Below are 17,435 nucleotides of genomic sequence, written 5' to 3' on the forward strand. Positions count from 1 at the left end.
TACGGATATCAAAAGCACACTAATATTATTATGTTTTTTATTTAAAAGAAAGACCTGTACTTAAAATATATTCATTTTACATTTGCGTTGCATTTTGATATTCTTGTATTTTGCTATTGTAAATTACGAGCGGAAAATGTTAGGAAGGGAAGTATGAGAAACGGAGGAATACGCTCAGGAACACTATATTCTAACAAAATATCTGTTGTGGATAGCACATGACTTCCTTGTACGGCCTATTAAATTATACACATTTTTTGATGCATAACATTTAAACTTACTTCGCCGAATTTCATTAGAGATATATTTCTCATTCAGTCAACTCAGTTCTCAGTTCGCGGCAAGGCAAAAATACAGTTTTAAACAGTTAAAAAACAGTTTTTACAGTTAAAATTAAAGTTTCTATGCAGAAACAAGCCATTCAGCCAACGGGCAGGAAGAATACGTTTTTGGTGCACAAAATTGGAAATTAACGTTGGGTCCCACTGGGCAAAAAGATACTCAAGTTGGTGCTCCAACTGACTTAATACACTATTCTACTAAGAAGTTGGAATTTAAATTGTTGATAATTCTACAAATATCGCATGCAGATTAAATTACTAAAGGTATAAAAACATTAACCGGAGCATAAGAACAACAAAATTCAAGCCTCTTTAAAGCAAAAAAATGCACAATTTATCAACATAGAACAATAAAAACACTGAGCTCATAGAGCCGGGTAACGGGATGGGAATATATAAATGTTTCGTGCGGCTGATTGCAACGAAAAAGAAAAGTGCACAACTACATGTTATTGCAGTCTTATTTAAATAATTTTAACGTTCTACGGCTGCTCATTCTTGAGTTATGCGAGATACATACATACGTACGTACAGACGACAAGAAAAAGATCTCTTCTGAGTCGATTTTAAATCATTTTACAATTCGTTTTGTCAAAAGCAAGTCTTTACTCTTTCCGTACGTACAGATGTCACGCAAAACTATCGTTCAAAGAGTTTCGTGAGTTGTTAAAATGGATATTTTAGTTAAAATATGATACCCGAAATTTTTCGTAATTACAAAACTTCCTTTACTTCGTGCAAGGAAGTGAAAAGTGTCCTTTATTCTGTCTGTACGTAGATGTCACGCAAGAATATTGTTCAAATGGATTCAAAAACCGTCAAAATGGTTATTTTTGTTGAAATATGACACCCGAAAATTTAATACCACCTTTACTTCGTCCAAGAAAGTAAAAATTGGGATATTATCATTATTAATATTTGCATCGTTTTAATGATCAAGCTTGCGGAAATACAAAGAATTAGTCTATTTGTACGTACTTCTAAAGACTGTTGATAAAATAAGGAAGCGGAAGACAAATTGACCAATCCTGTGGTCCTGCTTTAATACAGAACCACGAAGAGATCTTTAAACTGAAAATTTCTTTGAATATCCTCTATGAGGTAACAAGATTCTCTACAGTGTTTTTTGTTTAATAACTTTTTTATTTAATATTCAGGTTTTTTAGTTATACAAATATGAGTTAGATTTTAAGGCTAATTTCTGTAATAGTTTGTATGAGATGACAGTACTACTTTATACATATCATTAATATTTTAAATTTCTTACGTACGTTACTAAGGATTGATTATAATTTTATGAGATGAAATCATATATGTTTATTTATTCTTAACAGTAAGTTATATCATAAGACACAATAACACGCCGAATAAATACTAATTCAGAAGTCAAACCGTAAATGAACAAGATAGGAAATTTTCCTATCTTGTTCATTTGCGGTTTTGCAGCTGAGGATGGTGGTTCGGTAAAACCATCGAAACTAGTCCTGTGAAAATTTTGTGAATATAACGCTGATTTTTGTTGTTTGACTTCTGAATTAGAAGTTATATCCTGTTAGAAGAATTTTAACATGATTCAAGAGGTAATAATTCATGCTTAACAAATAAAAAAATATATTCCTGAAAATTCTATTGAAACGTTCATATTTTAAAGAGTAATAAAGAGAATTCAAATTAACTACTTACGCGTTTGTATTTCTCCTGTACCATATAATAAACAGAATTGCTATGAAGAGAATAGTTCCAGTAACTGTACCGATGATCCAGCCGACATGACCCTCTGTAAACAGTTTGTGATAGTTAATTATAAATGTTATAGTTTATAATATTTATAATAGTTTATTATTATAATTGTAATAGTTTGTAATAATTAATCATGTAAAAAAATAGTCAATACACACTAAAAATAATTGATTTTCAAAAAGAAAGGATAGAGACAAATTCAACATGGTTAAATAAATGAATAAAGTTTTTAATAGGTTATAGAATATATTAAACATATAAAAATGTCCTCATGAGCTAATATTTACATTAAAATATTTTTCTAAACATGAAAAATTTTAATGCTTATCTTACGAAATCAGAATGCCATTGTAATATAAAATATAACAATATTGTATGGAAGAAAACTACTGAGCTTGTAAATTTGTTTTCTGTAGCTCTTTCAAGAGATTAAACTTAGCTGAACGTTCTTTTCAGTAAATTATATTATTGATTCAACAATTGCTGGTAGCTAACTTTTTGTACTTACCGGAATGCTGTATTCTCTCTTCCAAATCTGGTGTCACAATTTCATTACTGCATCTGTTCTGAGCATAGTCAGGTTTGCATCTATTGAAGAAAAATAAAAAGCAAAATTTAACTCTAAGCTGCATAGGAACGTACAAAAGAAGAAACAAGGCATGGTGAATCTTCGGATTATGGTAACTTGGCGATTTTTTGGCGAAACTTTGGCGACCAACCCTGCTACAACTTGCTAGTTTTTTTTTTTTTTATTTGAACGCCATTTTGTTTTCACGAAGTAAAGGCATGCTTTTTTTTTTTTTTTTTTTACTCAACATTTTTTCCAACATTCTGCTAGCCGAATTACGCTTATGGTAGAACTTTTATGGAACAAAAGTGCTTAATCATGAGGAAGATTAGGTGCGAAATTGGGAGAAAGTGTAGAATCGCCCACTGCTTGCGCGTGTTTTTAAGAATTGCATATACACGGTATCCATGTACACGTCGACCTATTTTCACTTCATCAAAAGAACATCCCAGATTTGCAAAAAAATGGCATTGCGCACACTCTTGACTTTATCCATGTACACATTGACCTATTTTCACTTAAAAAGTCAAAGAAAATTGGCAAAAATCCAATTCTTCCTACTCTTGCAAAAAGCGCCAAGCAAATAAGTGGACGATTCTGCACTGTAGCAGCGAAATTGTTTCTAAGTGCTTATTAGCAAGAATCTCGATGGGAATTTTCCAGAAAATGTCACATTACATGTCTCATGATTTCTCATTTCTCTGAGACAAAATAATCTGTGATTCGAACTGTGTACTTCTCAGATTATTGCTGAAGTCCTAGCTAGTAACCTTTATCGCCTTACCAAAATGTCGCCAAACTACCTGTTACCATATTTCAAAGATTAGCCCAAGGCATTATTTACAGACAATAATAATATTCGTATTAAACCTCACGTATCGTTTCTTTTTGGAACTTGTAAAGACTATTATTTTTGCGTTTCCAATTTTCGGTAATTTCTGGAATCTTTGCAACTACATCACAGTGCTATGACACTGGTCGATTGGGATGTATATTAGCCCCCCCCGTTAACATGAGCTCGCTTAAGGTGAATGCTCGGTTAACCATAAACAAAATTTCGTCCCGACAGTGGTGTACATGATTTCACAGGCTGTTTTATCGGTGAACGCGAATTTCGGTTAGCACGAATTACGAACTGTGTTTTTAGTCCGTTTCGTCATTAGATTTTTTTCATTTAACACGAACTTTCAATATTTTTCAACTTAGCCTATGTAAAGGTTCCTTCTCCCAATGTCTTCTTCAGTCTTTGGATCAAGACATTATTGCTTTTATGAAGAGGGTCTTATCGTAAACGACTTGCGAGTGTTGCTATTTCATCTGATCAGAAGGAGACGGAAATGCCAGCTTGGAGTGAGCTTTATGCAGCTTAGAGGTAAATTGCATTAAGCTATCGCCACATTCTGGAAATCCATGTTACCACAACATTTTTTTCCCCAATGGCAGTCATCATAGACGTTGGACACTACTAAGGCTGAAAGAGGTAGTGACTTAATTATGGAGGAACCCAAAGGTGGGCCACTTTTGCCTCTTATGAAGGGACAGACATTTACAACCATGCCTTCTCCGGGAATCGAACCCGGGAGCATATTTCACAAGTGCACATCTGTGAAGCCACCGAGGGAGTGGCTTCCAGGACGGACCAATGGGCATCCAGTAATATTTCTGCCATGTCACATGACCTTTCGCGTGCTTTAAGATTTAAGCAAGATGGTTGCAAATATTTTGCGACGCAATGTTTTGTAGAAAATAATTAAAACGTCGCCGATTTCTTCTGAAAATGTTCATTGCGAAGTTAGATCAAATATAAGCAACTGTGAGGATTTCACTATCTGATTGAAAGAATTTAATATAAATAAAAACACATGTTGGTTACTCCGCAAAAATATCCATGTGAAATATTACTTAATAAGTGGTAAATAAGATGAAGAAAGAAATATGTGATAAACATCCGGGCCCAAATGCTATCTTTACATAAAACTATGCATACGAGAAAAATATTTACTCCAATTATATATGTAAATAGAAGTCAGCTCTTTTACTGCAGTTTATATGAACAAGATGTTCTATAATAATAGCCAATGCTAGTGAAGTGTACTAAATTGCATTCGTAAACATTTAGTGCGTTAGATTTCACATTTAATAACTGTTCACTCTTAAATGTACTGTCTACATAAGAAATGCTCATCAAACAGAATGAATTTATTATTCATTCTAAAGAGTGATAAATTTATTCACAATGCATATATTCAATTTATTCACATATAACTTTTAATGTTAACAATGGATATAATCAGATCATACACAATATGTATTCTGAATCTTACACTTTCAAAATCAAAAGCACTGAAATAAGGAAACATTGGATTGATTGTAACACTTCCATTTCTTCTCAGCTCAATTAAAAAAAATATACACTTAAATATTCTCTTAATCCACAGGTGTTAGTCAATGCATAATACTCGAGGCTAATTGTAACTTGAGTCATTTTCTCGATCTAAATGCCGTGAACATCAATCCAAATATTAATGCGTGATAAAAATAGAGAAAGTAAAATATCATAAATTAATGAAAATCAGAAAACAAAAGCAGTACGAGATTTTTCTACCATTACGCCATATATTTACGTCTGCTAAACAAATCCAATTTAACCTTTTGAAGACGGGATGGCCATTATAGTGGCCATAGAGTCCTCTCTTTGAAAAGACGGGGTTGTCCACTTTAGTGGCCATGTCTTTTTCCCCCATTTTCCAGGCTGAAAAGTGGGGTGAAATGTCAAATTTGACGTCCCTAGGGTTTTAACCATTTATCTCTTTCAAAGGTCTGCCTTTTGCGACATAGATGCAACTCTCTGAGAATCCATTAAACTACACACAAGAATCTTTGTTGCAAATAGGAGGTTATTTTTTACAGGGGAAAAGCATTCGGTTCAAGATTCCTCGTCCTTTGGTAGCTTTTACTGCTACCAAAGCCCCGGCCTTAAAAGGTTAAAATGCAATCAACATACGCTCACATGCACGAAGATTTAGCGTCACAAGAGCAATAGAAGCTCATTGGTCCATTTTCGAAATCCCTCCCTCAGTGGCTACGCTGATGTGCACTTGTGAAATATGCAACCCGGGACCTTTGGTATCACAGTCTGCCCCACAAACTGTTACACCACAAAGGCATGATGGACGGAGGGAGAAAATATCTTATAGCAGGGGTTCTCAACCGGTGGTATGCAAAGAAACAAAGTATTTGAATGCGAAAATTAATTGTCCCAACATCCTGAATCTAAGCATGTCAGTTTAAAGGATAAATCTGAAGAATATTTTAAGAGAAATTTATCTGAGTTCAAAAACAATAAAAAAGTAATGAAAGTTTTTGTTACTTCAAGGGAAAAACTTTGGAAACCTAAGAATTCCAAGACTGAACAGGCTTACACTGTTGGAGAAAACCTTATACGAGGGCGATCCCCCAAAAAAGGGTCTCCTATTTTTTCGGGACGTACAGAAAGTTTTAATACGGTTGTTGGCAACACTGTTGTGAGTGGTGCCTTCTCCGCTATCACATAAGCACGCAGGCGCTTCGCTAGGATGCTCAGTCTTGGCTTGGCAGCCGTTCGAAATGGAGCTCCCGATAAACGTAGCCGCCAAGTGCGAAGTGCGAGCAGTTATTCGATTTTTGAACGCAAAAGGCGTTAAACCGGTTGAAATTCACCGCCTGTTGACGGAAGTGTATGGACAGTCGTGCATGGATGTCAAAAATGTTCGCAAGTGGTGTAGAGAGTTTACAGCCGGTCGTACTGAATTTCATGACGAAGAAAGGAGCGGGAGGCCGTCAATTGCCAACGAGACAATCGCGAAAGTTGAGGAACTCATGCGTAAAGATCGGAGGATGACTCTGGATGCTCTTTTGGTTCCTGAGGTTTCCAGAAGCACCATCCACAGGATTTTAACGGAAAAGTTGCAATATTGGAAGGTGTGTGCAAGATGGGTGCCGCGTATGCTGACAGAAGACCACAAACGGCAACGGGTTGATTCTTCCCGCGAATTTCTTCGCCGCTATGGAAACGAAAAGGACAACTTCTTGGACTCGATTGTCGCTTCCTGAAAGCCATGGCGGCAAGGTGGTATGACATGGGCATTGTAAAACTGCCACAGCGTCTACAAAAATGCATCGACCGAAATGGTGATTATGTTGAAAAATAAAGCATTCTTCAATCTTTAAAGTGATGTAGCAATTATAGAAAATAAACGGTTCTTTGTATATCTAAAAATATAGGAGACCTTTTTTCGGGGATTGCCCTCGTATTACCAGTAACTAAAGATATCGTTTTGAAGTCATTAAACGAAAAAGCTATATACTATTCCGTTATCAAATGATAGAGTAAGTCGACGAATTCATGAAATGGCAAATTCCATAAAAGAGACACTTATTCCAAAAATTAAACACAGTGAATATTTTGCATTGCAACTGGATGAAAGTTTTGACATAACGAACTTTGTTCAATTATTAATTTACATACGTTTCGAAGAAGATAAACTAATTGTCGAAGAGTATGTTGCGAATCTCTTCATGCTAGAGCAACTGTAAATGAAATTGAAATGTAATTGACAGTTTTTGTTTGAGAATGATATTCCTTGGAATACTTTCACTGCCGTACGTAGTCACGGAGCGTTGGCCTTTAACAGGAAAACATTCTGCTGTTATTTCTCAAATAAAGAAAATAGCTCATTCAACTAAATTTACACACTGTTCCATTCATCGTAAAGCCTTAATAGCTGAAACAATCCTCGAAAACCTGAAAATTGTTTTGAATCAAGCTGTGTTAATAGTTAATTTTATTAAAAGCCGAGCTTTAAATTCAAGAATATGTACGATTTTTTGCCAAGAGATGCGCAGTGGGCATGAAACGCTTTTGTTACATTCCGAAGTAGGGTGGGTATACAAATGGGAAAGTTTTAAATGGTTTTGAACTTCAATCGGGAATTCACATTTTCCTCTGTGATTCAAAATTTGAATTTTAAAAATGTTTATTTAGTGAATTATGGTTGGGGCGTTTAGCGTATATAGCTGATATTTTTGGAATGTTAAATGAATTAAATTTGAGATGATAAGGACAAAGCATTACTTTGTTTACCAACAGAGATAAAAAACTATGCAATGATAAAAAACTCGAGCTAATAAACAATGAATTGCATAATAATATTTTAATCTGTTTACCATATCTAGAAAGTTTTCTAACCGAAAGTAATTTTAAAATAAAAGAAGAATTAGCATCCGACATTACAAATAATTGTTTTTCATTGATAAATAATTTCAACATGAATTTTGCCGAGGATGATGAAAAAGAAAATTGGATTAGATATCCATTTTGTTCAAATGTACCTGAAATTTTGTCTCGCGAAGAAAAAAAAAAAAAAAAACAGTTGATAGAAATTTTCTATGATCGAACTGTAGTTGAAGATTTCAAAAAGATCCCAATGTACGGTCAAAACTAAGTGAAATAAGATCAGACATAAAGAAATTGATCTCAAACAGGCCCAAATTTCGCACTAAATTTTAGAATTAAAGTATTATAACTTAATTTTTGATAATTTATCAAATTTAAATGCTAATATTTTTGTATGCGTATTGAATAGAAATAACCAATAGGTTGTGCAATACATATATTTTTTTTTAAAAAATATTTCTATTGAGAAATTGAAAAATAATCATTGTAAAGTGTAGTGGTGGTACTAAAATTTTTCAAATTTTTTTAGATGGTCAAAAGATTGAGAACCGCTGCCTTATAGTACTTGTCAATTTACAAACAGAAAAGTGAATATAGGAGACTTGCGTTTCAGAAAAGAATACATTAGCGTTTAAGGACTGTTTTATGAAATTATTGAATCAAAAAGTTAGAACGAGTTTCATTTGCGGAAAATATAAACATGGCGCTATTTAGTTGGAAAAGCATACAATTAAGGTAACAAGTGAAAAAGTTAACTTACTGGCAAATGGGAGCCCGCTTAATAATGGAGCAGTTTCCTCCATTTCGGCAGAAGGTTACCGGGCATTCTGTAACGAGAGTAAAACATAAAATTAGCAATTCATTGCTCGCGCATTTGCAAGTCACATAACAAACATTTTAGTAAAAGAGGCAGTAACTTATTTCTGCTTCCTAAAAAGCTTTCTACAAGACTTGAATCTCAATTCATTACTAATTCAGAAGTCAAACAACAAAAATCAGCGTTATATTTACAAAATTTTCACAGGACTAGTTTCGATGGTTTTACCGAACCACCATCCTCAGCTGCAAAACCGCAAATGAACAAGATAGGAAATAATGATTAGATAAGATAAGAAAGCCTGGACAAGAATAAGCAAGTGGCGCCATCTGTTGGTGAAACCAGAACTAAAACATAATTTCTTTAAAGGCCGAAGGCAAATTTGGATTGGAATTAGGATCGTTAACATTTTCCATTGGAGAACTGGATTTTCTAGAGGCATTTCACATTCATAAAAATCTTTCTGTTCTGTTAACGATCCTAATTCCAATCCAAATTTGCCTTCGGCCTTTAAAGAAATTATGTTTTAGTTCTGGTTTCACCAACAGATTGCGGCACTTGCTTATTCTTGTCCAGGCTTTCTTATCTTATCTAATCATTATTTCCTATCTTGTTTATTTGCGGTTTTGCAGCTGAGGATGGTGGTTCGGTAAAACCATCGAAACTAGTCCTGTGAAAATTTTGTAAATATAACGCTGATTTTTGTTGTTTGACTTCTGAATTAGTATTTATTCGGCGTGTTATTGTGTCTTAATCTCAATTCAATGTTTAATACAGCGCGTTCATAATGTCTTTATGAGTCATTCATCGTGATGGACCATTAATCTATGACATACATTTCGATGTATAAAAATGTCTCAAATAAGGGAAATATTCATAGAATTGGGTTTTTAAGATTTAAACAATCAATTTTGTAAAAATAATTTATTTACTTAAATGCATTTAGTTAACCTGTTTCAATTTATCCCGAATAAAAAATGAACCATCGAAGTCACTGATCGTTTTAAAAAATGATTTACGTTGTTTTAAGTTGTAGGAGTATAAAAACAGATTCTCTTTAAATTTGGAATATATTTGTGGATTTAAATGCAAATTTGAAGTGTTTTTATGAAGAATATAAATTTTTGTGTGTACCTGTGGGTGATCATGCACTTGAAAAATGTCTCCTCAAAGCACTTTCAAAGATTTTTCTCAAAAATATATTACTGAGGATAGAAATTAAAATTAAAATTTTGATATAATTATAATAATTATATGTTCTTTCTATAAGTAAAATACACTTTTGCACACACACACACACACACACACACACACACACAAAAAAAAAAAAAAAAAAAAAAAAAAAAAAAAAAAAAAAAAACTGCAATATGAAGAAAATGACTGTTTTTGTTGAAAATAATTATGCCTACAGCTCATACATAGGAAATGAAATGATTAAAAATTCAAGGAATTGGACCCATCAACGACCAGCAATTGTACATTGAATATTCAAATTAGTAAGGAGTGACCATCCTGGCGATGATGCATGCTTGTAAACGTTGAGGTAAGGGGTGATAAAGATTCCTAATCTCATTACGCGATGCATTCTGATAGGCATTCCTCAGTTGTTGTTCCAGATATCCAACATTTTGGTGTGTCCGAATCTGATAGCCATACATGTTCGATTGCCATACATGTTCGATTACCATACATGTTCGATTGCTGAAACGTCTGGTAACCTTACTGGTCAAAAGAGAGTATCAACAACTCAGAGACAATCCAGAGATACACAAGCCGTATGGGTCTAGCATTGGTCTCTGTTGGAAAACGATTTCAGGATGGCGTGGCATGAAGAGTACCGAAAACGGTCGCAGGATGTCATCAACGTCACGTATCAAATTACTGTTAAAGTTGTATGTGGACTGAATAGGGTCCACATGCTGTGGTAAGAAATAGCGAATAATAGCATTATACCAGGGGTAATGGCTGGTTGCTTCTGTAAAACTATGGCTGATTGGGACCAGCGGTCCTGACCACTCCATACATGGACCCGATAGTCATCTGCTCCAAGATTGAAGCGAGATTCGTCGTTGAAGACTATTCAATACCAATCGGCTGGCAACCATGATGATCGGGTACGATAAAACTCCAGACGCTTCTGTTGATGTTGTGGGTTTAAAGACAGATGTCTTAAAAGCCGCTGTGAGCGCAATCCTGCCTTAGCCAAGCGCCGTGAGAGAGTGGAAGGTGCCACAGGTATGTTGAAGAAGCTGTAGTAAGTTGGATAGTGGACAATTATGCCGTTGGGGCTTTTCGGGATGTCGCCAATCATACGATCTAATCTCGCATTCCAGAGCCTTGATTCTGCAGATGAATACTTTGTAGACCATTGCTGCCAACATCTTTGACCGTTCGGCGCATGTGGCGAAATAGTATTGCTCAGTATGACCAGCCAGCTCCACCCATCCCTACTACTCGTATACGACCACGTTCGAAGTCATACGGTTGTCTATGAAGTATTCGACAAGCATTCGAATAGCATTTTTGGTTGTGTGTTCAAGGAAGTGCAACGCCGATAATGAGAAAAGATAAACTATCCGCAAATGCTAATTGTTTTATACAATGCTAGCTGCGTAGTAGAAACGTGCGCTTAAGACTGAAATGCCTCCGAAGCACTTAGACCGAATCAATGGCTTTAAAAATTTAATCATTTGAATACTTGGTATGAATATATTTGCACACAAAATTTCGAGATGATCGGATTATGTTTTAAGGATTATTTTTGTCTTTGCAAAAGAGTGTGTAATCAACTATGTAATGAATTTTCACTTGGAAATCAATCAGTAAATTAGTCAGGTATTTTACTTACACCTCTCAAAGAGAGAAAATTCAAGCTCAAATTATTTTAATTTATTTTATGATGATCTCCTAAGTCAAAAAAGATGCAAAAATCTTAATAATTTTGAAATTAAGTATCTTGGAGGGTATTAATTTAGAAGTCAAACAACAAAAACAGCGTTATATTGGAGGGTTAGTTAAACATTTTGAGTTTTACTTTTTATAATGGGTATAAAGCTTTATACTGTAATAATTATAGAAGGTGGAAGCCATTTTAATACTAAAGGTAATCTTTAAAATTATTAAAAGGATTCAAAATATTTAATAGGGTAATATTTTTTAAAAATGACACGACAAAAATCAGTTTACATAAGAAATCAGTTTTCATGAGGAATCAGGTTATAAGATAACTGCAAACGGGTTCAGATAACTCAGGAAACCAAAGGTTTTAGAATTCTACTTACTGTCACAAATGCTTTCATCGGATCCATCAGAGCAGTCGTTTACTCCATCACACAGCTTCTCTCTCGCCACACAGGGAGGATGAGCCCGATCTATGCAGAAGTAGAACTTTTCTGTACATAGCCGTGCATTTCCTGAGAAGAAGAGAAATGTAAATTATGATAAAATAATTACTAATTCTATGGAGTATGATAATACTAATTAAGAAGTCTAAGGGCACAAATACAGAGCTACTTAAAAAAAAAAAAAAAAAAAAAACTTGCTCTTTTTTTTTTCCACTAAAAAAAAAAATAAAAATAAAAAAATAAAAAATATTTCAAAGCAGCAAAAGCAATGGTTAATTTTAAGGAAAAAAAATTGCTGTTCAAGAAACAGCGTAGAATTCGTTGACCCTTTTAACCCAAAAGACCGTTAGCTCGAAAGGGCTATAAGATTTGAAACAGGGTTTTGTACCACCCACTGTAAATGGCGAATACCTTTTAAAATTGTTGCCACCAAATATTATCACCCCTATATAAGTTTGTTAATGAAATTAAATTATGAAGAATTTGCTGCATATATATATGTAATAACAAAATTCCATAGTCAAGAATACTTAAAATTCTAACTGTATGTTCTTTTCATTTTTAATGGCGACGGTCTCTTATTTGAAAGTACGTGGAATTAAATCCACAGCCCCGTAGTCAAGTTGTTTTTCCAGCCTTTTTCTACACGTACAGTCATAGAATGTTCTGGAGATATTTAAAGCGAACTGGAATGGCTGACGTGTGTGTGTGAATATGGCAAAGCCTCGAGGGCTATCTGCCTAAGAGGAGGGATGCCTTCGTGGAGGACTTTCTAAGGAAAACTGGCTCGTATACACGTTACACATGGGGAAAACCATGAAAACGCCCATGCAGCTAGCCCGTTCTCGGGATTCGAACCTCGGACCGAACTACCAGTGTTCAGCGACTTTACCGCTCGGCCGCCTGTGGGCCCTAGGAATGGCTGACGAGGCTGACGTCATTTCTTGGAAGCTCCGCCTTTCCAGAGGCTATAAAAGGACTCGCAAAGGAATATCGGGGTCTTTTCTTTAATGTAACGATGCAGTAAACTTCATACAAAAAGTTATTAGTAATTCGTTTTTTATTTACTCCGGAGATCAAATTTTTGTAATTGCTATTTCTCCTGAATAATAATAGTAAATGGATCCTGTTTTTTAAACTTATCGTCTGATACTTTTGAACTACAACTACATCTATGATTCTTGACCAATCTATTTATTCCGGACAAAAGCTGGTACATCACATATATATAGAGAGATATTCCACGCATTGTTGAAAAAACGATGGCACTTAGGGGCATTAAATTTTGAATAACGCAGTCCTCCACTCGAAAATATGTACGTAGAAGCCTGAATTTTAAATTTCGAATTTTATGTTTCATATTACGTAAATTTTATTGAATTTTTGAGTAACAAACTCAAAGATTTGAAACTGACTAGTGGCAACAGTCACTAGTCAGTTAAATGTTTTATGGAAGTTTCATGAAATGTCAGTTTTATGGAATAAACCATTTTTATCTTCAGCCCGCGAGACTGTCTATCGGGATCTCTAAAGATATGCTGTTTTGAAATATTTTGCGATTTTTCTGTTGAATAGAATTTCATGTATCGTAAGTACGGAGAATGTGATATTTAATATATAAAGTTGACTCACAAAAGGTTAATAATAAATAGACAAAAAAATGTTTTGTAAGTCTTCTTACTAAGAAAATTGAGCATTGATATGATGAACTGACAAGAATTTTATGTCTTTTTATCGCAGTCACTTAAAAGTCCCAAGATTCGTCTATTGTGACAACGTTTTATCAGTTTTGTCTGAATAAATGTTTCTGATAAAGAATTCTGCATCACGTTTCCGTGTTCGGCGATATGTCGTGAAGACAGACGATGTATGTTTTTCACCTTTTTAAGATTCAAATAGGCAATAATCACTTTGTTTACATTTGACACTGAGCATTTTAATGATTTTGCAACAGTCCTTTGACACAGCGTATTTTCGTTTAACATTAAAATCTCACTTAAAAAAATTGTTTGTTCCGAATACGTATTGACTTCACTGTATTACAAACTTGAAAGTTTAAAAAAAAAAAATTAAAAATTTTAGCGGAAAATGTCAGCTATTTAATTTTGTTCAAATTACCCAAATTGTAAAATTTCAGTGGGACAAGAACTGTTTTCTAAATATTGCGAGATAATTATGTTCTGGAGGTTCCACTTACGATAGTATGGTTCAAAAAATTTTTAACCTCTTCGTCGTCCGTAACGCGTCTAGCGCGTTCAAGTGAAACTTCCGCAGGGCGGCCGTAACGCGCCTCAAGCGTTCATCTACATTTTAAAACTTTTAAACGTTTAGAACGCTTTATAAATGTTTACTTGTTTGAGTTTTTATGTTTATTTGTTCTAAATACCTATAATAAATATATAGTACATAACGAAGTTATGTACTATATAATCCAGTTATGTCTTATTTAAACAATTACATTGTTCAGAATCTATGTTGAATTGTCAAGAATGATGTTCAGTGTAATATGTTGCAAAGTATAGTGTATTAAGTGTAGCATTGAGTTGTTGAGTTGTAAATGTGCCTTAAGTACAGTGCAATGATCAACGCAATGCATATTATGAAATGTATATTGTAGCGAGTATGTGTAGCAATGTGTTAACATGCGATGTGGCCAGGAAAATGTTTAATTTCGCATGCAGAAAAATCTATATTTTGCCCTTGTATGGCCATGTACTTTGCCCTTGTATTGTTTTCGGAGTGTAGCTTCAGATAGTTGCGGGTTCCGGACGATATCCGAATAGTCTATGTAAGCCGTCCGGGTGTCCGGACCTGCTCTCACCTGTTCTAAATACCTCCTAGAGGGCAGCACCAATCAGGCATTCTATTTCTAATGGAATTTGCCCCGGGTTTTATGAAAATTCGCGAAATTTTACATAAGATACAAGACAGTGAGAGATGGCTTCAACGTCTATTCAGCAGAAAAAGAGACAAAGTGAGGTTGCGAATTGGAAAGACAAGAAATATATACGTTTGATGAGTACAGTCCATAATAACTCGATGATTGATGTTGGAACAGGGAAAAGAACTGTAAAAAAACCAATAATTGTAAAAGATTACAACAACAAAATGGGAGGAGTGGATCGTCTGGATCAGATGTTAAATTATCCTGCTGGTAGAAATAAGCAGAGATATTATTATTTTTCCATTATACTTTATTTCCTTATAATTTTGCTTAATATTCATTGGCATTCATCTACTACGAAAGTAATGTATGGAAAATTATGATGTACAGAGGAAACAATATTACACGCTACAAAAAACAGACGGCCCGCTGGGGGGGAAATTTTTGCGTACAGGAGTGGACGGCGAAAGGGTTAAAGAAAGATACAAAATCAATGAGCTTTCTGAGGTCCACCAGCGGCCGAGCTGTAGAGTTGTTCAACACTGGTAGTTCGGTGCGGGGTTCGGATCCCGCGAACTGGCTGGTTTCATGAGCACTTTCGTGGTTTCTCTCATATTTAAAATGTTAATACGAGCCAGTTTTCCTTAGGAAGTCCTGAACGAAGCCATCCCTCCTTTGCTTGTAGTGCCTTAGAGCGGAACACGTAAATAATAATATAATGGACTTTCCTTTTTTTTTCATTTCAGGATATTTAAAATTCATTAGTACCATCTTGGCACATTCTTAAACAACCTAAGTTCTTAAACAACCTGCACTTGTTCTTCCAAATACTTTTAAGGTACACTTACCGCATCCGTACTTTTCATCCGAACCGTCTGGACAATCTAGAATTCCATCGCAAAGCAGAAGACCCGGGATGCATGTTTCGCCATCACCGCAGAGTTTATAGCCTTCAGGACAATGTTTCTGGGGTATTGGAGTTCCCGTGGGCTCTGTATACGGCACGATGCTGCTGGGAGGCTTGGGAGCTGTAAGTAGTAAAAAAGACGTATTTTAACTAATTTAAAATAGCTGATGTAGTCACCGCATAACTGCACATTTTTTGCTGCACTTCATTTCAACTTATTTCCTCCAATTTCATTAGAGATATATTTCTCATTCAATATATTCAGTTTTCACTTCACGGTAGGTCAAAAGTACATACAAACACGAAAACATATTCGTTAAAAATTGTAAAATACAGGAAAACATAAAACACCAAATAGAGTTAAAAGCAATTTAAAAAACAATTTTTGCAATTAGAGCTTCTGCGCAAAAACAAGCAATTCGGCCAGCTGCCAGGAAGACAAAATTTTTTGGCGCACAAAATTCATACTTAACTTTTGATGCCACTTGGCAAAAAGACACTGAAGGTGGTCTACCGATTGACTTAATTCACTATTCTACTAAGGGTTTCAAATGTAAACAAATGGCGGCCTCGTTAGGTTTAGCCCTTTTCAAACTTTTAAACTGTTGATAATTATACAACTGTTGCATGCAGATTAATTAAACGCATAGGACACCTTAATCGGAACATAAGAAGAATATAATTCAATCGCTTTTAAAGTAAAAGGTGCACAATTTACCAACATATAAGAATATAAAATTGAGTTCACCGAGCTAGGTAACAGAGATCAATATATGTATATATACATTTATACATGTGTGGTGTGGTCCACTGCAATAGAAAAGGGAGGTGTACGACTGAATGTTAGAGATGTCCCGTATACAATGTTTCAGCGTTCTACGGCTACTCGTTTTTGAGTCATGCGAGAGATACATACGTATATACATACGTACAGACGTCCGGAAAAATCTCTTTTGAATGTATTTTAATTTCAATCCATTTTGAAAAAAAAAAAAAAAAAAAAAAAAAAAAAAAAAAAAAAAAGGGAGGGGGGTCTTTTATTTTGTCTGTTCGTACACATATTACGCAAATACATCGTTCAAATGGGTTCGAGAGAGGTCAAAATGGGTATTTTCGTTGAACTATGATAAGCGAAATTTTTCGCGATTGCAATACAATACTAATTTCAATTAAATTCAATTACAATACAATACTAATTTCAATTTAATTCGCTGGTTTAAAAATACCAACGACAGCCAAATGACTGATTATTCCAGAATACTCGCATCAACGTGTTTTTAAAAATCAGATCTTTTTCGTTTATATGTTGAAATCTCTATTATACATTACATTGCAGAAAAAAACAATTATAGTCTAAAATATACAGTAGTTGCAAGCATTGAAATAACTGCGACTAAGAACACTTCAAAAAATAAATGCCCGAACTTTTATAGCTTTCCACATTGCAACGGATAGCGCATTTTTGGTGTTAATTTCAAATTAGCTTAAACTGAAGATTAGGATTAAGTGATACCTTTTTTACTTCCTTGTACGAAGTAAAAAGGAAGTATTGTAATCGCGAAAAGTTTCAGGCAGCATATTTCAACGAAAACATCCATTTCGACCGCTATTGAATGCAA

At 34.6% G+C, this 17,435-nt stretch overlaps 1 protein-coding gene across 2 annotated transcripts in view; it reads right to left on the bottom strand.

Moving 5' to 3' along the window:
• Positions 1 to 17,435, bottom strand: part of LOC118194239 (MAM and LDL-receptor class A domain-containing protein 1-like) — a 458,361-nt gene that overhangs the window by 11,504 nt on the left and 429,422 nt on the right. For both annotated transcript variants that reach the window (XM_085827015.1, XM_085827016.1), the window contains 5 exons: positions 15,758 to 15,937; positions 11,963 to 12,094; positions 8,625 to 8,691; positions 2,590 to 2,669; positions 2,025 to 2,118 (listed from right to left, as the gene is read on the bottom strand). In XM_085827015.1, coding sequence (XP_085683141.1) covers positions 2,025 to 2,118; positions 2,590 to 2,669; positions 8,625 to 8,691; positions 11,963 to 12,094; positions 15,758 to 15,937 — 553 coding nt within the window. The remainder of the gene's footprint in view (positions 1 to 2,024; positions 2,119 to 2,589; positions 2,670 to 8,624; positions 8,692 to 11,962; positions 12,095 to 15,757; positions 15,938 to 17,435) is intronic.

Source organism: Stegodyphus dumicola, chromosome 11 (assembly GCF_044657685.1).
Source record: "Stegodyphus dumicola isolate Sdum_Otavi_A_Nest chromosome 11, ASM4465768v1".
Lineage (NCBI taxonomy): Eukaryota > Metazoa > Arthropoda > Arachnida > Araneae > Eresidae > Stegodyphus > Stegodyphus dumicola.